The 18,785-nt window shown below is 48.0% G+C and overlaps 1 protein-coding gene across 1 annotated transcript; it reads left to right on the top strand.

Annotated features, from left to right (window-relative positions):
* The first annotated feature begins 349 nt into the window (after positions 1–349).
* Positions 350–5,267, top strand: LOC104656058. Its single transcript, XM_030924450.1, has 2 exons — positions 350–2,013; positions 3,443–5,267. Exons 1-2 carry the CDS (start codon positions 1,756–1,758, stop codon positions 3,734–3,736), a joined length of 552 nt encoding a protein of 183 aa, XP_030780310.1. The 5' UTR covers positions 350–1,755; the 3' UTR covers positions 3,737–5,267.
* The last annotated feature ends 13,518 nt before the right edge of the window (positions 5,268–18,785 follow it).

The raw sequence follows: 18,785 nt of genomic DNA, 5'->3' as shown, positions 1-18,785 counted from the left end.
TTACAATTCCTCATGGGTCCTTGCTAACCGTCTCCCTGAGAGTAGCTGGCATGGGGGTTACACAGAAATTTCTGTAGTGAAGCTTGGGGCCTCAAAGGGATCTCTTAGATCACCTAGTCCAAGCCTCCCCAAACCTGGCTGAGCTTTTAAGAATACAGATTCCTGAGCCCCGCTCAGAATTATGGAATCCAAAACCACCAGGAACGGGGATGAGGTGGTGCCCAGAAACTGTATTTTAACTGGTTCTTGGAATTCTGGGCTTCAGCCACATCTGGGAATGACATGCAAGGTCGAATGTGTTTGTTTTATAAATGAGTGCACAGAGACCCCCACGAGGGTGAGTGAGGGAGTGACCAGGGACCACGCAGCTCGCTGGACTGTCAGGTGAGACGTGGTGACTTCCTGCTGGGGAGCTGTTCTCCTTATCAGGTGAAATTTGTTTCTGAATAATTCCATCTTTCCTCATTGGAAACCTTCTTGAATTCTAAAACGTTACAGGTAACCAAAAACGAAAAAAGGTGAAGCTTGTTATGAATATTTTTCTGTAATTTGTGCATTTTTTTTCCTTTTCTATTTTTCTTTTCTGAACCCACTGTCTTTTATATTACTGATGTACTGAGCTCCCAAATCTGTTTATTTACCAGGAAAGAGAAAGCAAGTGCTATGGAATTTGCCATTGTTCTCTATGACTCTATCTTGAGGAGCTGTTGAAAGCTCCTGCTCAGAGGACAACGTGTGGATCCCTGAGAAGGCAGTGGAGGTCTCCCTGACTCCCACGCCAGGTCCTGCCCCAGTTTTCTGCTTCTAAGGAGTTTCGTGCTGCTGGGAAAATTCTCGAACAAGTCCATGTGTTCCCTCATCCCCCTCCCCCCGCTTTAGCCACAGGGTTAGATGGAATACCCTCCAGGCTCCTCCCGGGTGATAGGGCCATTCAGCCTCTGAGCTGTTCATACCCGGATGGCATCCCCTTAAGGATGCGGAGCTGGCCTGCACTGACTCCTGCTAACAGTTCCTAGAGCAGGTGTCAGGGTCGCTTGCCCTTTAAGAGGGCTCCTAGCTGCCCGAGTGGATGAGAAATGCACAGAACTATGGGAGGATAGGAGTGTGATGGGTTTTAAGCATGAGCCAAGGAAGGCATGAATGAGCTGTACCTCACCCAAGATCTGATGGCAGAGATCAGTAAACTTCACGATGTGCTTAATCTCAAACCCTAGTCTAACGCCAGTCTTCCTGCAGACAGTTCCGAGAGCAGGTCTCGGCGTCGTTTGCCCTTTAAGAGGGCTCTCGGCTGCTCGAGTGGCTGAGGATCAGTGTGTGAAGATTGATATTAGACTAGGAAAACAAATCTTAGTTAACTTTTATTTTCATTTCTGCTGCTGCTTTGCTGCACCTCCTTTCTCTTCCCTTCAGGGTTTACTGTGGTTCTCACTGGTCTGTTTCCGGAGCCTTCCAGGAGAGAGCAGAGCATTTTGGGGACTGAAAGCTTCAAGTTCCTGCCCTCCGTGGTTGGTGAGGAAGGCAGTCTGCATATTTAGCTAGCTAGTTATTTGCATGTGAAGCCCCCGGAGGCTTACAAACTGTTGAGAGGTTCTGCAAGGCATGCAAACAAACAGAGCAACAGGCTGGAAACTCTTCCTGGAGCGCTGCAGCATTCCGGTGTGTGGAAGGCTCTGAGGAGTCTCAGCCCAGCATTTCCAAACTTCTCGGAGCCTAAAACTCTTTTGTCTCATACCTGGTCCCAGACCCCCACAAAACATGTTTTGCAGAACTTCTGCCAACTTTGGGATAGCTTACCCACTTCCTATTCTGGGAAAGGTTTTATTGCTTGTAGACCCCTCAGAAGGCAGGGTGTGGTGTACGTGGGCTGTTCTCCCCAGCTCAGCCTGGGTCATGAACAAACGGGCAGTTGTTTGGCCTGAATCTCGGGGCAGGTTGGGGAGAGCACATAGACTCTGTGAGTGGTTTGGGGAGTGGGAGAGCTTGGACCTTGGGGAGAGGAGAGCCATTGGTTTTTAGCCTAAGCCAGCTCTTACGTTTTGCTTCTGGGACTTGTCCCTGGAAATGTGTGAGCTTCTGGCCTCTATTCTGATTTTCTTGTGCCTCGTGAGTACATACGACATCCTGCGCCTAATATTTTGTGATGTCTCTCCCGATACTATTAAGGTGGTTTTGTAATTTACATGGCCTAAAATCTAATGTTACTAAGGTTGGGAGCACTCCTTTGAAGGGAGGATAAACGAGTTTCATCGTGTGAGCCAATTTCTAATATTTGATGGTGGCTACACTGTGACAGGAAAGGTTTTTGAGCTTGTCTGTGGTCAATGGATGGGCACAAGAGTGCCCAGTGGTGGTACCTGGGCCAGGTTTTTGTGACTTGTCTTTTTAAGTTGAAAATTCACCCTTCTGTGCAGTCTAACTGAAAATGAAAGAGACCACGCCTGGGCAACATGGCAAAACCCCATCTCTACAAAAAAATTACAAAAGATTATCCAGGGATGGTGGGGCATGCAGTAGTCCCAGCTACTTGGGAGGCTGAGGTAGGAGAATCACCTGAGCCTGGCAGGTTGAGGCTGCAGTGAGCTATGATCACACCACTGCACTCTTACCTGGGTAACAGAGTGAGACCCTGTCTCAAAAGAATGAAATGGTTTTTAACTCAAATGGGCAGAGTTTGGGCTGTACCTATGCGGTGGCCATTTGAACCTCACAACAGTGGGGTTTTAAACTAGTGATAAAGGCACAGGTGCTTGCAGGCTGCCATTTTGAGATGGAAACAGCCACATGTGTCATCATGTTAAACTGTCAAGTGTTTCAAGCTGTTCTGCTTGAATTTTGAAGACACCTGGACCTTTTTTTTTTTTTTTTTTTTTTAAATATTTCAAAATAAGCATGGCAGACTTCTTTTGAGGTTTGAACTTTTCTCATTTCTGAAGAATTAGAGTTGTAACTTCATATTAGTTGTAAGTTTGGAGTTTGGTCGTCACCCAAATTGGAAAGCTGTTTGCTGAAGACATAACTGTATTAGAATAACAGAAGGGAGGGAGTAGAAAGCTGATGAACCCTTGTTGCTTAGAGCAAACTTCCTGCTGTTTAAAATGCACAGAGATTATTTTATCAACTGACTGTACTTAGCACGCAATTGGTATTTTCATTGTTCTGCCATTTTATTGAGGCTATCAAGTGGGACTTCAGACCTTGCTCTGAGCAGAACCACGTGTGTATTTATACCTACGGGATATTCAGCTTTGAGATGGGCACCCAAATGCTGAGGGGAAGTGGGGTCCATCCTCTGAGGTCCAGGGTCCTACTTTGTGAGCTCAGGTGTGTTCACCTGTGGTTCAGTGTACCTCGACCCCTAAGCCAAGTGGTCGTTCAGTGACTTGCAGCAATGTGGGAAGTGAAGGGAGCCCTGCCATACCCCCACCCCCCACATCCCCTGTAGAGTCACCGACCTTCATCCCTCACCCTGGTCCTCCATGGTGCAGCAGCATCTCATGGGCCTTGTGGCTCTCAGAGCTCGTGGTTGGAACCCTGTCCACTTGTCCCAAACCGGGAGGGGCAGCTGCAGATAAGGTTTGGACCCCCTGGTGTCTCTGTGGATTCTGAGTGCCCCGGAGGGGAGGGGAGGGGGGAAGGTGGCATCCTGGCCTCCAGGATAAATGCCTGGAATATAGGACAGTGCCACGGGCACTTGGAGACCCTGTCCTGCGCATCTGCCAAGCCTGGCAATTTTTAGAGTTTTTTGAAATGTTTTGATACTTTTTGATACAATTTGCTAATAACTGTTTTGTAGAATGTCTGACGGGGGTTTTCCACCTCATCCCCTTCCTCCGGCCCCTTGATTTGTGCTGGACAACAGATGGCCAGTGGTCTGCACCAGGACCTCGCCTCATGTGGCTTTGTCTCGGATCTTGCCCTTTTCCGTCGCTGAGGCGGTGCAGCTGTAGAGTTTCGTGAAGCTGCATGCAAAGTTGCACCCAGCCCAGGGGTATGACTGTCTCAGGCCCCCAGCTGATTTGGCAGGAGGAAACCTTAACTCCCTTGAGAGGGTCTGCATTTCTTCCAGAGCTCCTACCTCAGTGGTGTGCACAGACTTGGAGAGACACCTGAGGGCCGGTCCACGTCTCACCTTTGCCATACGGGTCATTTCTTGATCAAATATATGACTGGGGTCCTGGTTTACTCCCGTCCACCCTTTCTTTTAAAGTATTCTTAACATGAAATCCACAAAAGCAGAAACAATGAACCATTCTTGCACTTTACAGAATCATTGTCCTTAGCTTTAGAGGTTGTTAATTTCTTGTTGTTTTTAACATGAATAGAATGTGTGGTTCTGAAGGTGTGTGGGGGTCTCAAGAAATTGTCCTTTGGGGCCGGGCGCGGTGGCTCACACCTGTAATCCCAGCACTTTGGGAGGCCGAGGGGGGCGGATCACCTGAGGCCAAGAGTTCGAGACCACCCTGACCAGCATGGTGAAACCCCGTCTCTCCTAAAATACGAAAATTAGACAGTCATGGTCGCCTGTAATCTCAGCTCTTCGGGAGGCTGAGGCAGGAGAATCACTTGAACCCAGGAGGCAGAGGTTGCAGTGAGCTGAGATTGCGCCACTGCACTCCAGCCTGAGTGACAGAGTAAGACTCTGTCTCAAAAAAAGAAAAGAAATTGTCCTTTGGTTGCCTTAGTTACCAGAGTTGAATGAATGTACACATTTCGGTAGTTGGGGGGGGGTGGGGCCGAGCGGATAACCCCTTCCTTGTCTGTTTCCTTTGAGAAAAGACACTCCACCTTTTCACAGTTACTTAAAGCCATCTTTACAGATTGCTTGTAATGGAAGGAAAGAGTCCTGTCCTTTGGATTGATTGAGGTTAAGTCATCAACCACTAGCCCCCTTTCAAAATCAGCGAGATATCTGATGATTAAGTGATTCATTGGGTATGTTCTGGCTACTGATGTTACTGAAATCTGCAATCGTGTATGTTTTTTAATTTGTTGCTTTTGTATTTGTAATTTTATGACATTCGAAGTTTCTGTGTCTTAACTCTTTTTAATTAATTTTCTGCACGTTGCTTTTTTCTCTGTTTTTAATTCCATACAAAGTATTCAATTCTTGAAACACATTAAAATAATTTGCTTGCTAGGGTATGGTTTATTTTATAATTACATTCCTAGTCTTGTGTGGTTATTGTAATGATCTCTGGTCCTAATTTCTCTGCCCGTATGAAAAAGAACCCCTTGCATGTTGATCCTAAATATAATTTGGAAATTAACCAGACTTCCTTTTAGTGTTGTGGGGTGGCTGGGACATTTCAATTCTGCTTTCATTGTGTTTCTAATTACTGTATTTTGCCAGGAATTTCATTCAGATCCTTGATTGCAGTGCTAAGTCCCCGTACCTGAAATGAAACTATTTGCTTAAATGTGTGTCAACTGGGGTAATTTGATTAGAAAAGAAACACAGAAACCAAGGGAAACAGCTTATGACAAAAGGTGTGCTATCTTTATCAGAAAAAATGCAATCACTATACTATAAGAACCAGCTCTGTTTTCCTTCGGGCGCTTCTCTGTCTTGCTGGGGTTTTGCAAGGCCGACAGCAGACAAGCCCAGGCACGGTTGTGCACCCTTTCCTTGTCCCCTCGGCAGGTCAGCATCGGGAGGGTGCAGGAGGGGTACCTACGCAGCCATAACACCTGGTAAGGTGGTTAGAATTTGCCTCTGAGGCCGGGCGCGGTGGCTCAAGCCTGTAATCCCAGCACTTTGGGAGGCCGAGACGGGCGGATCACAAGGTCAGGAGATCGAGACCATCCTGGCTAACCTGGTGAAACCCCGTCTCTACTAAAAAATACAAAAAACTAGCCGGGCGAGGTGGCGGGCGCCTGTAGTCCCAGCTACTCGGGAGGCTGAGGCAGGAGAATGGCGTGAACCCGGGAGGCGGAGCTTGCAGTGAGCTGAGATCCGGCCACTGTACTACAGCCTGGGCGACAGAGCGAGACTCCGTCTCAAAAAAAAATAATAATAATTTGCCTCTGAGCCAGTGAGCCCCAAACAGGACCCACTGCCAGGTGCTGACTTCCTCACCTGGATTCTTTCGCATCCGCTTCAGAAGCATCTCAGGTTAGGTTGATAGTCCCCCGATTTTCCAGGTGAAGAATCCTAAGCTCGGGTTAATTACCTTACCCCAACTGAATTGTCTTCCCCAACACCCCCCCCCCAGCCAGTCAGTCGTTGCCTTGGTTTGGGTTCTCTTCAATGCAGAACCTTAGACAAGGACTTGGACACAGGTAGGGTGGAGAGGTGGTCCCCGGAAGCCAGAATGCCACGAGCAAGGAGAGAAGGTGCTTCATTGCGAAGTAACAAACCCCAAGCCACAGCTCCTAACAATATTTATCATTGTGGGTGACTCTGCGGGTTGACTGGGCTTGGCTCAGAGGCTCTCCACTGAGGCTCCTGCACGGTCACATGGTCATGGACAGGTAGTGGCTCTTGAAGGCGTGAGTGAGAACACACAGCTCCTCCAGCATCTCCCTCTCCCTTTCTTCTCTCTCCCTCTCTCCCTGCCTTCTCACTTCCCCTTCTCCTCCCCGCCCTCCAATCTCTTTCTCTTTTTCTCCTTGTTCACTTTGGTCTTGCTCTCTCTGGTCTCTTCACTTGACCTCACCTAGATTTCTTACATGGCAGCCAAAGGCTCCCAGAGCAAACGTGACAGGTGTAATGAGCAGAGGCCACGTGGCTTCTTCCAGCACCTCCTGGGAAGTCAGGGACTCAGGTTTGCTGCATTTCACCCCTTGAGGCCATCAGAAAAACTCCCCCAGGTTCAGGTTGCTGGCCCTGCGAGAGGTGTCAGCTGTGTCTCCTCCCTGACCCTGGAACCCTGTCTGCAAACCACGGGAGGAGCTGGGTGCAATGGCTCGCACCTGTAATTCCAGCACTTGTGGAGATCTAGGTAGGTGGATCACTTGGGCCCAGGAGTTTGAGACCAGCCTGGGCAACACAGGCAGACCTCTGACTCTATAAAAAAAAAAAAAAAATTATTTTTTTGAGAGTCTTGATGTGTCACCCAGGCTGGAATACAGTGGCAGGATCTCAGTTCGCTACAACCTCCACCTCCTGGGTTCGAGCGATTCTCCTGTCTCAGCCTCCTGAGTAGCTGAGAATAGAGGCACGTGCCACCACACCCAGCTGATTTTTGTATTTTCTTAGTAGAGATGGGTTTTCGCCATGTTGGCCAGGCTGGTCTTGAACTCCTGACCTCGGGTGATCTGCCCATATCGGCCTCCCAAAGTGTTAGGATTACAGGCATGAGCCACCGCGCCTGGCCTTTTTGTTTTGTTTTGTTTTTGAAACGGAGTCTCGCTCTGTCGCCCAGGCTGGAGTGCAGTGGCGCGATCTTGGCTCACTGCAAGCTCCACCTCCCAGGTTCAAGCGATTCTCGTGCCTCAGCCTCCCGAGTTGCTGGGATTACAGGCGCCGACACCACACCTGGCTAATTTTTGTATTTTTACTAGAGACGGGGTTTCACCATGTTGGCCAGGATGATGTCAAACTCCTGACCTCAAGTGATTCACCCCCCTCGGCCTCCCAAAGTGCTGGGATTACAGGCGTGAGCCACAGTGCCCGGCCTACGTTGTATACTTTCAGTGTATACAAGTCAGTGGGTTTTAGTACATTCGTTTGTGAAATATCTCAAAATACGACTTTTTTTAAAAAGCTCTGCAGGGGAAGGATGTGCAGCAAGTTAGAGGAGCAAAGTGCTGAGAACGTGGTGAGAAACGGGAGCTGGCATATCACAGAAGGCTGTGAGCTCAGGAAGGAGGTGATCTGATTCGTTTTCAAAGCAAAGCTTTGGCAGCTGCTGGGTGTGTGTGTGTGTGTGTGTGTCCACGTCTATGAATTTTGACAAATAACCAATTATTCACAGAAATCAAAGCCCATTAATGGATGCATGGATAAACACAATGTGGTCTGTCCATGCAACGGACTATTATCCAGTCCATAATACGGAATTAAATTCTGATCCATGCTACAACATGGATGAACCTTGGAAACGTGATGCTGAGTGAAAGAAGCCAGACACAAAAGGCCACATGTTGTATGATTCCATTTCTGTGAACTGTCCAGAATTTGTCAGAACAGGCAAATTCAGAGACAAAGTAGATTCGTGGTTGCTTAGGGCTGGCGTGGGGACGAGGAAGGATGGGGAGCAACAGCTCAAGGGCACGGTATTTATCTCTGTGATGATGAAAATGTTCTTAAACTAGGTGATGGTTGCACACATCTGTGACTGTACAAAAAATTGAATCGTACACTTTGGGTGAAATGTATAGTATGCGAATGATATCTCAATAAAGTTGTTTAAAAAGCAATATTTCCCTCCATTCTCGGAGTTCTGTGTATTGGTATCCTAGTAGCTACAGGGTGAGAGGCGGAATTCAACTTCCCTGCTTAGATTCTAAAACTGGGATTAAAACGGTGAGACAAGAAGACAACTTTCATCTCGGAGCAGAGCTCAGGGCATCCTCCAGGGGGCGCGCTAGAGCAGCAGTCCTGAAAATGTGGTCCCTAGAACAGCAGCTAAGTACCAGTGGGAACTTAGCGATGCAAACTGTCAGGTCCACCCCACACCAGCCGAATCAGCCGCCCCTGGGGTGGGGGCCTGGCAATGTGTGTGTTTACAAGCCCTCTCGGTGATTCTTTTTTTTCTTTTTCTTTTTGAGATGGAGTCTTGCCCTGTTGCCCAGGCTGGAGTGCAGTGGCATGACTTCTGCTCCCTGCAACCTCCACCTCCCAGGTTCAAGCGATTCTCCTGCTTCAGCCTTCCAAATAGCTGGGATTACAGGCATGCGCCACCGCGCCCAGCCAATTTTTATATTTTTAGTAGAGACAGGGGATTTCACCAAGTTGGCCAGGCTGGTCTTGAACTCCTGACCTGAAGTGACCCACCCACCTTTGCCTCCCAAAGTGCTGGGAATACAGGTGTGAACCACCTTGCTTGGCCGTCTCCTGGTGATTCTGATGGCTGCTCAAGTCTGAGAACCACTGTTCTCCAAAGGTATCTGTCTCCATTCTCTACCCACAGACCTTCCTAAGCTGTGAGTCCCTGCCCATAGCCAACAGCTGTGCCTGGCTTGCTCTGGCCAAAACCTGAACCATGGGGCTGCTTTCATATTAAGCACAGCCTGGTCTGAATCTTCTGCCTTGGGAAGCCTGGGAAAGGCCTTGGAGTCAGCCTCTGCAGGGGCACGCACCTGTTGCCTCCCTGAGAAAGTCACCTCCTCTGTGCCGTTCCTGTTGATGGCAGCAGGAAGCCTGGGGTGTGGCACAACTTTTTAGTCTCTAGCATCCGCTGGCTGTGTGCTCCGAGCATGCTCGGAGCATGGCCTCATGCTCGATTCAGATGGGATCCTTTTACCAGGCATGCTGCAATAGTGTGATTCATCCCCCCAGGGGCCCTGGCCCCACTCTTGCAGGCATCTAGAGGTGCTAAAAATATGTAACTCCTAAATGTGGTTCTGTATTTCTGACTGTACCAGTGTTGTGGGCCTTTTTATGCTCCAAGCTGAAATTCAAGAGGCCTGGATTCCAATATAAGGCCCATGATTAATGGGCCTCCAGCAAGGCCTCACTCTGCATCTCCTGTATTTAGATGAGGCCTAAATCAAGTCTCTGTGATGTGGACCGAGCACAGGGCTGTGAGTCAGGGAGTGTGAGTTGTAGCCTTGGCTCTGTCACATGCACCTGGGCCAGGGCTTCATCTCATTCAATTTCAGTTCCTCACACTATGGGATAAGATGGTTGGAGATTAGTGCTCCTCTGGGTGTGATCTGCAGAACCCTGGTCCACCAAGCAGCTGCCTAAAGGAGTTTGTGGTAAGGCAACATGTGGGGAGCTCTGGAGATACTTTCCCCTTCTGGGAGACTCACATTGGAGAACACATTCATATTTTTTTGTTTTTTTGTTTTGTTTTGTTTTGAGATGGAGTCCTGCTCTGTCACCCAGGCAGTGTACTGCAACCTCCGCCTCCTGGGTTCAAGTGATTCTCCTGCCTCAACCTCCCAAGTAGCTGGGACTATAGATGCCTGCCACCATGCCAGGCTTATTTTTGTACTTTTAGTAAAGATGAGATTTCACCATGTTGGCCAGGCTGGTCTCAAACTCCTGACCTCAAGTGATCAGCCCTCCTCGGCCTCCCAAAGTGCTGGGATTACAGGCGTGAGCCATCGTGCCCGACCAACACATTTGTATTTCACAGCCTTTAAACGTCCCATCAAAGACACCTATTTAACTTTTCTTAAACCAGGATTTATCAAGTTTGTTTGGCCCTGGCTCCCTGTCCACGTTTTCCTCTGTCAGTGAATACAGAGATTGTGTATCTGTGTACATAAAACTCTAGGAAATCAGCCAGGCGCGGTGGCTCATGCCTGTAATCCCAGCACCTCCCACCTTTGGGAGGCCAAGGTGGGCAGATTACCTGAGGTCAGGAGTTTGAGAACAGCCTGGCCAACGTGGCGAAACCCCGTCTCTACTAAAGGTACAAAAAAATTAGCCAGGCGTGGTGGTGCGCACCTGTAGTCCCAGCTACTCAGGAGGCTGGGGTACGACAGTCACTTGAACCGGAGGCAGAGGTTGCAGTGAGCCAAGATCGTGCCACTGCACTCCAGCCTGGGCGACAGAGCAAGACTCTGTCTCAAGAAAAAAGAAAAAAAAAAAAACCTCTGGGAAATCAGAAGCTAAAAAGTTTCTGTGTCCCACCAACACTGACCACCAAAGATTCAGTGATTGTCCCGCCACTGAAAGATGCCATGAACGTATCAAAGAGCATGGCCAGCTGACCTTTCGGTGTCCGTCCCCCTGGAGGACAGTGGCATGATATGCCTGCTATGTTTCAAGGCCTGACTTTTTTTTTTCTTTTGAGACAGAGTCTTGCTTTGCTGCCCAGGCTGGAGTTCAGTGGCGTGATCTCTGCTCACTGCAACCTATGCCTCCCGGGTTCAAGCGATTCTCCTGCCTCAGTCTCCCAAGTGGCTGGGATTCCAGGCACGTGCCACCACACCCAGCTAAATTTTGTATTTTTAGTAGAGACGGCCAACACTATGTTGGCCAGGCTGGTCTCGAACTTCTGACCTCAGGTGATCTGCCCACCTCAGCTCCCAAAGTGCTGGGATTACAGGCATGAACCACGGCGCCTAGCCCAAGGCCTGGCTTTTGATTTTGCAGATCTAAAATCTCGATTTGGTTCATGCATCTGTAGTGATTCAGTTGCGTGTAACTTGGCTGGGCCATGGCACACAGCTCCGTGTTTGCACATTATTGTAGATGTTTCTATGAAAGTGTTTTTGGATGCGATTAACATTTAGATAGATGGATTTTGAGATTGCCCTCCAGTATGTGGGTGGGCCTTTTCCAATCGGTTGTAGGCAGTAAGAGAAAAAAGTCTGAGCTTCCTGAGCAAGAGGGAGCAGCAGACAGCCTTCAGACATCAACTGCAACATCAGCTCTTCCCTGGGTCTCTAGCCTGCCAGCTGACCTAAAGTCAGTCTCTCTATCTCTCCCTCTCACTGTGTGTGTGTGTGTGTGTGTGTGTGTGTACGTGTGTGTGTGTGTGCATCTGGCCATGATGGTCAATGCCTATAATCCTAGCTACTCTGGAGGCTGAGGTGGAAGGTTCGCTTGAGCCCACGAGTTGAAGTCTATAGTGAGCTTTGATTGAGTCACTGCACTCCAGCTTGTAAAACAGAGCAAGTCTCCATCTCTCAACTATCTATCTATCTGTATATAAACACACACACAACTGATCCTTGAACGATATGGGTATGAACTGCGTGGTCCACTTTTACATGAATTTTCTTTTGTTTCTGTCGCCCCTGAGACATCAAAACCTCTTCATTCTTCTCCTCAGTCTATGCAACATGAAGGCAACCAAGATGAAGACCTTTATGATGATCCATTTCTACTTAATGAATAATAAATATATTTTCTCTTTCTTTTTTTTTAAGAGATAGAGTCAAGCTGGAGTGCAGTGGTGTAATCACAGCTCACTGTAGCTGCAAACTCCTAGGCTTAAGTGATCCTCCTACCTCAGCCTCCCAAGTACCTAGGACTACAGGCACACAACATCACACCTGGCTAATTTTAAAAAAAATTTTGTAGAGATAGGGTCTCACTATGTTGCCCAGACTGGTCTCAGACTCCTGGACTCAAGAGATCCTCCCACCCTGGCCTTCCAAAGCATTGGGATTACAGGCATGAGCCACCATCATGTGTTATGATTTTCTTAATAACATTTCTTTTCTTTGGGTCACATTATTGTAAGAATACAGTATATAATACATGTTACATACAAAACATGTGTTAATCGACTGTTGATGTTATTGGTAAGACTTCTGGTCAACAGTAGGCTATCAGTAGTTAAGTTTTGGGGGAGCCAAAAGTTATACTAAAATTTTTGACAGTGTGGGGGGTCAACGCCCAACCCCTGCATCGTTCAAGAGTTAACTGTCCACATGCACACGCATGCACACACAAACACACATGCACACACACATGCACACACAAACACACATGCACACATGCACGTGCACACATGCACACACACCCACACACGCACACATGCACACATACATGCACACACATGCGCACACATGCACACATGCGCACACACACACATGCACACACATTCTACTGGTCTGTTTCTCTGAAAAATCTGACTAGTACAAACTTCCACAGAACAGACTCACAGAATGCACCCCAGGAACTGGACCAAACCCTAGAAGACAGCAGTGAGGGTAGCTCCTCCCAAGAGGCAGGGCTTTGCCTCACGCACCTGCTCACCCACTTTACATGGAGAGACACGTGGGTTGAGATTAGAACATACATTTACTTGTACATATACATATGCACATGCATATGCATACACACATACATACACACATATACATATAATACACATGCATGCATATATACATATGCATACAGATGTACATATAAATGCACATATGCATATACATACACATATGCATGCACATATATAAATACATGCACACATACACATATCCATATCTACACACATATCCATACACATACACATATGCATGCACATATACATAAATCCATGCACACATACACATATGCATATAGATACACATATATATGTACATAGATCCTCGAGCAGAGCCAGTGGCTTGTCTGCTTGGTCAGAAACCTGGAAGACAAACGGTGTCCAGGACAGGGAGGACTGGGGAAGAGACACGAGGATGGGCTCATTCACATGGCCCGGAGTGTGAAGGTCTTTGAATCCACGTTAATGTTCGCTAGAGAGCAGTCACCACGCAGGAGGCACTCAGCGGCTAAGTAAGCAGAATGACTGCCCACAGATGTCAGCCAGCCTCTGAAATTACCACCCTGCCACTGGTACAGTGGGCACATGAACAGAATAGCTGAGGTGGCAGGGATGGGGGCTGTGCCCGGGCTCACCAGCATACACACCACAGCTCACCTAACTGCTCCCACCCACAACACAGCAATGCTGAGCTGCCCATATGGCACCATTCCTCAAGACCCACCTACCACTCAGTGGCCAATTGGTTTCACTGGGCCCCTTCTACCCTGCGAGGCTCAGCAGATCCTGTTGCCCGAACCGACACTGTTCCAGATCGTGTTGCCCTGAACCGACACTGTTCCAGAACCGACGCTGTTCCAGAACTGACGCTGTTCCAGAACCAACGCTGTTCCAGATCATGTTGTCCCAAAACGATGCTGTTTCAGAACTGACGCTGTTCCAGATTGTGTTGCCCCGAACCGACGCTGTTCCGGATCGTGTTGCCCCGAACCCATGCTGTTCCATACCCAGAGGCTCTCTGCGGAACCTCTAGCCCATGACTTTCACTGCATTTAATTCACTGAGGTGGGATCCTGCATAGCAACACCTTGGACCAAGAGACCCACTTTCCAGAAGAGAAGGTATGGCCGGGTGCTCCTGGCTCACGTCTGTAATCCCAGCATTTTGGGAGGCTGAGGCAGGAGAATCCCTTGAGCCCAGTCTGGGCTGAGTTCAAGCCCAGCCTGGACAACATGGCAAAACCCCGTCTATACAGAAAAAAAAAAAAAAAAAAAAAAAAAAAAAAACAGCAGCAGAAGAGGAGAAGGAGATAAGGAGGTAATCATATAACCCTGGGATTCCCAGTCCCATCACCTTTACCGCCTGGAAGCTGCCCGTGTGATAAGGTGATAGAAAGATCTTTTGAAAGCACAGTAAAGGTGGCAGCCTAGAGGCATTCCAGCTTGTACAACAGATCAAAGCCCCATCTCTAAAGTATCTATCTATATATAAACACACACACAACTGAACCTTAAACAATGTGGGTGTGAACTGCGTGGTCTACTTTTACACGAATTTTCTTTTGTTTCTGAGACTTTGGGGCACCACCTCCTGGAATGTAACATACCCCCTAAATCAACAACCAAGGTAGCATGCAGTGTTCCTAAAAGGGAGAACGCATTAGCCCAGGAACCAAGGGATGGCTGGAGGTACGGCCCTGCTGAGTGTGTTCTCGGTGACCGTCTAAGGGGTGTGCCTCCCACTCCTGCCACCTTCACTCTGGAGGTCTAAAGATGGAGTTTCTCTGAAGAGTTCATGTTTCCACCAGGGGATATAGAGAGGTCCCATTCAACTTGAAGCTCTGCTTCCTCCTGGTCACTTTGGGCTCCTCATGAAGCAGTCTGCAGGCTAGGATGGAGTGGCAGGAGGCAGCAGGGCTGCTATTACACACAGAGGGGGTGGGGCTCTCTCAGACCTCCTCTGCTTAGCTTCCATAGAGATTGCAACAGCAGCAGCCACAGCCTACAAAAGGCATGACAGCCAGGAGCTCAGACCCTCCAAGGATGAGAATCTGAGTCACTTCCTGGTTCCAGGTTACCTTGCCAGGACCAACACAGGGCCTGGGTCAGGGTGAGGGGACCCCAGTAGAGGATGGAGAAGAACATCAGCTGTGACCCCCAGACAGCTGGGTTGGTTCCATGAACTTTCTTTCCTCTAGTAAATTTCCCAGCCCGAATCCTGGAGGGACTGTGTATTCGTTTCCCAGGGCTGCCGCAACAAAGCACGACAGACTGGAAGCCTTAAACAATGGAAACCTATTTTCTCACATTTCTGGAGGCTGGGCGTGTGAGATCAAGGTTGGCGTGGTTGGTTTCTCTCCTTGGCTTGCAGATGGCCGTCTTCTCCCTGTGTCCTCACGTGGTCTTCCCTCTGTGTGTGGCTGTGTCCTAATCGCCTCTTCTTGTAAGGACACCAGTTGTATTGGATTAGGGCTCATGTGACCTCATTCTCATTTAATCACCTCCTTAAAGACCCTATGTTCAATTGCAGGCTCATTTCTGAGGTCCTGGGAGTTAGAACTTCATTTGCAATGTGCAGAGAACAAAAACAAAATTCAGCTCATAACAAGCTGTTTCCATGTAGGGTGAACTTGGTACATTAAACAAGCGATCTCACAGTGTAAGGGGTGGACAGTACAGAACAGAAGCCAGAGGCATCGTCCCTGCCCCCACCCTTCAAGACTGCAGTGCACGGCCAGGCACAGTGGCTTATGCCTGTAATCCTGGCACTTTTGGAGGCTGAAGTAGGCGGATCATTTGAGGTCAGGAGTTCGAGACCAGCCTGACCAACACGGTGAAACTCCGTCTCTACTAAAAATACAAAAATTAGCCAGGCCTGGCAGCTCATGCCTGTAGTCCCAGCAACTCGGGAGGCTGAGGCACAAGAATCACTTGAACCCAGGACGCAGAGGTTGCAGCGAACCGAGACTGTACCACTGCACTCCAGCCTAGGCAACAGAGGGAGACTCTGGCTCCAAGAGAAAAAAAAACAAAAACAAAAAACTACAGTGCTCATTCTCCCAGCTGCTGGGAACATTGCCCCTGACAGTTTGTGGCTGAGTCCCTCACTGGGCATTTTCCTTGGCCAAAGAAACTGCCTTACCCACGGATGCCCTCCTCCCAGGGAGAGCTCCCATGCCATCTCTGGCCAACACAGGAGTTCAGAGTCCAGCCTCCTTCCTCCAATGTGTGACACCTCTGAGGGCCATCCCAGGTTCAGGGCTGTCCACAAAACCTCAGTTCACCTCCCTCTGCTCAATCCTGTTCCCCGCAGCCCTGGCAGGTGTTGATTCTCAGAGCACATTCCCCAACAAATTCCGTGCATGCAGTCTCATAGTCTGTTTTTGGGAGATCCAATTCTATGGTCTAAAAGTTTGTGTCCTCCCCCAAATTCCTAGGTTGAAATCCTAACCCCCAAGGTGATGGTGTAAAGAGGTGGAGCCTTTGCCAGGTGATTAGGGCATGAGATTGGAGCCCTCATCATGGGATTAGTGCCCTTATAAGAAAGGCCTAAGGGCCGGGCACAGTGGTTCAGGCCTGTAATCCCAGCACTTTGGGAGGCTGAGGTGGGAGGATGGCTTGAGCCCAGGAGTTTGAGACCAACTTGGGCAATACAGCAAGACCCCATTTCTAATACACACACACACACACACACACACACACACACACACACACATATATATATATATATATATTTTTTTTTCAATTGGTTGGGGGTGGCTGGGTGCAGCAGCTCACGCCTGTAACCCCAGCACTTTGGGAAGCCGAGGCAGTTAGATCACCTGAGGTCAGGAGTTCGAGACCAGCCTCGCCAACATGGTGAAACACCATCTCTACTAAAAATACAAAAATTAGCCAGGTATGGTGGCAGGCACCTATAATCCCAGCTACTCAGGAGCCTGAGGCAGAAGGATCGCTTGAACCCAGGAGGCAGAGGTTGTAGTGAGCTGAGATTTCGCCACTGTACCACAGCCTGGGCAACAAAAGGGAAACTCTGACTCAAAAAATAAAAAATAAATAAATAAGAAAGAAAATTAGCTGGGTGTGGTGGCACATGCCTGCAGTCCCAGTAGTCCCAGCTACTCGGAAGCCAGAGACTGGAGGATTGCTTGAGCCTAGGAGGCCAGGGCTGCAGTGAGCCGTGTTTGTGCTACTGCACTCCAGCCTGGGCTACAGAGCAAAACTTTCTCTTGCTCTCTGTCTCTCTGTCTCTCTGTCTCTCTCTCTCTCTCTGTATATATATGCCTGAGAGAGACCCCTTAACCTCCCACCATGTGAGGACATAGAAAGAAGGAGCCATCTATGAATCAGAAAGCCCTCACCTGAATTTCCTGGAGCCTTGATCTTAGACTTCCAGCCTCCAGAGCTGTGAGTAATGAATTTCTGTTGTTTATAAGCTACTCAGCTTACGGTGTTTTGTTGCAGACACCAGTCTAGGGTAAATCCTTGTGCACTGAAGTGCACTAGGGACAAATTCTTAATATTGGCTATGCACAAAAGCCAGCACATACACATAAACCGAGACTCACATGCAGAGTTTTATCCCAACTTTAGCCACCACCAGGCGGGAAAAGGAAAAATCCCAGGCTGTTATTAGAGAAAGGCAAATAAAACCACAGTGAGAGACCACATCACAAGGACTAGGAGGGCTAGAACCAAAGATAGATAGCGGCAAGTGTTGATGAGAATGTGGAGAAATTGGAACCCTTCTTCTCTGTTTATCGGAATGTAATGGGAACAGTAGTGCGGCCGCTGGGGAAGACAGTCTGGCAGCTCCTCAAAAAGGCCAACAATGAGTTACCCTACCACCCAGTTATTCCACTCCTAGGGATATGCTCAAGGGAAATGAAAAAACACATCCACCAAAAAAAAAAAAATTGTACACAAATGTTCATAACAGCATTATTCATAATAGACAAAAGTGGAAAAAAAAACAAAATGTCCATCAATTGATGAATAAACAACAAAAATGTGTCTCTCCATACAATAAAATGTTATTGCATCATGAGAAGGAATGAAGTTCTGATACATGCTACAAACCAGGAACCTTGAAAATATCACAGTAAGCGAAAGCCAGACACAAAAGAGCTCATATTGTATGATTCCAGTTGTATGAAATGTCCAGAACAGCTGAATCCATAGAGACAGAAAGTAGATTTGTGGCTGCCGGGGGCTGGGAGATGGAAGAATGGGGAGTGACTGCTAATGGGTGCAGAGTTTTTTTGGGGGGATGATGAAAATATTTTGGAATTGGATAGTACTGATGGTTGAACAACTCCATGAATATACTAAAAGCTACTGAATATATAATCGAAAAGGCTAAGCATACAGTCTTTATGGTATGTGAATTATAGCTCAATAAAGTTGGAAGCTCAGAGAATGTGCAGGACATTGTTTTGCTGACAGAGCATCCTTGTCTCCAACATCTAGAGGCAGGATTCACACTTTTACTGGTGGAATTTCATTTACTCTATGGCCCCAAGCCCAGGCATCAAAGCGTTAAATTCTCCTAACAGGAAGAATGGTCTAGACCTGGACATAACTCAGATCAGTCCACATGAGCCTTGGTTTTGGGTCGTCTATTTGTATAATTGGTGAAAGAAATGCTGTTTCCACTAGGGATGCCACGAAAAGGATGCAATTAGACTGCTTCTAACACTGTCTTATCACCGTGCGAGAAGAGCTGGCATAAGAATGGAGCCAACCCAAAAGAAAGCGAGGGTGTGAGAAGGAGAAAGTAACATGGAGTCCCATTGACATCAGTTGAACCCTGGATCCGGCCATGCCTGAAACCCTAGACTTTTAGGTCCAACAGACAATAACATTTATTTTTCCTTACACTAGAGATCCATTTCTGTCCATTGCAACCAAACAGTCCAATCTAGACTATTTCATTTAAATATTTTTGAAGCAT

The sequence above is a fragment of the Rhinopithecus roxellana genome, chromosome 20 (genome assembly GCF_007565055.1).
Source record: "Rhinopithecus roxellana isolate Shanxi Qingling chromosome 20, ASM756505v1, whole genome shotgun sequence".
Lineage (NCBI taxonomy): Eukaryota > Metazoa > Chordata > Mammalia > Primates > Cercopithecidae > Rhinopithecus > Rhinopithecus roxellana.
Note: the sequence above shows the minus strand (reverse complement) of the source record. Positions and strands in the feature narration are given on the sequence as shown.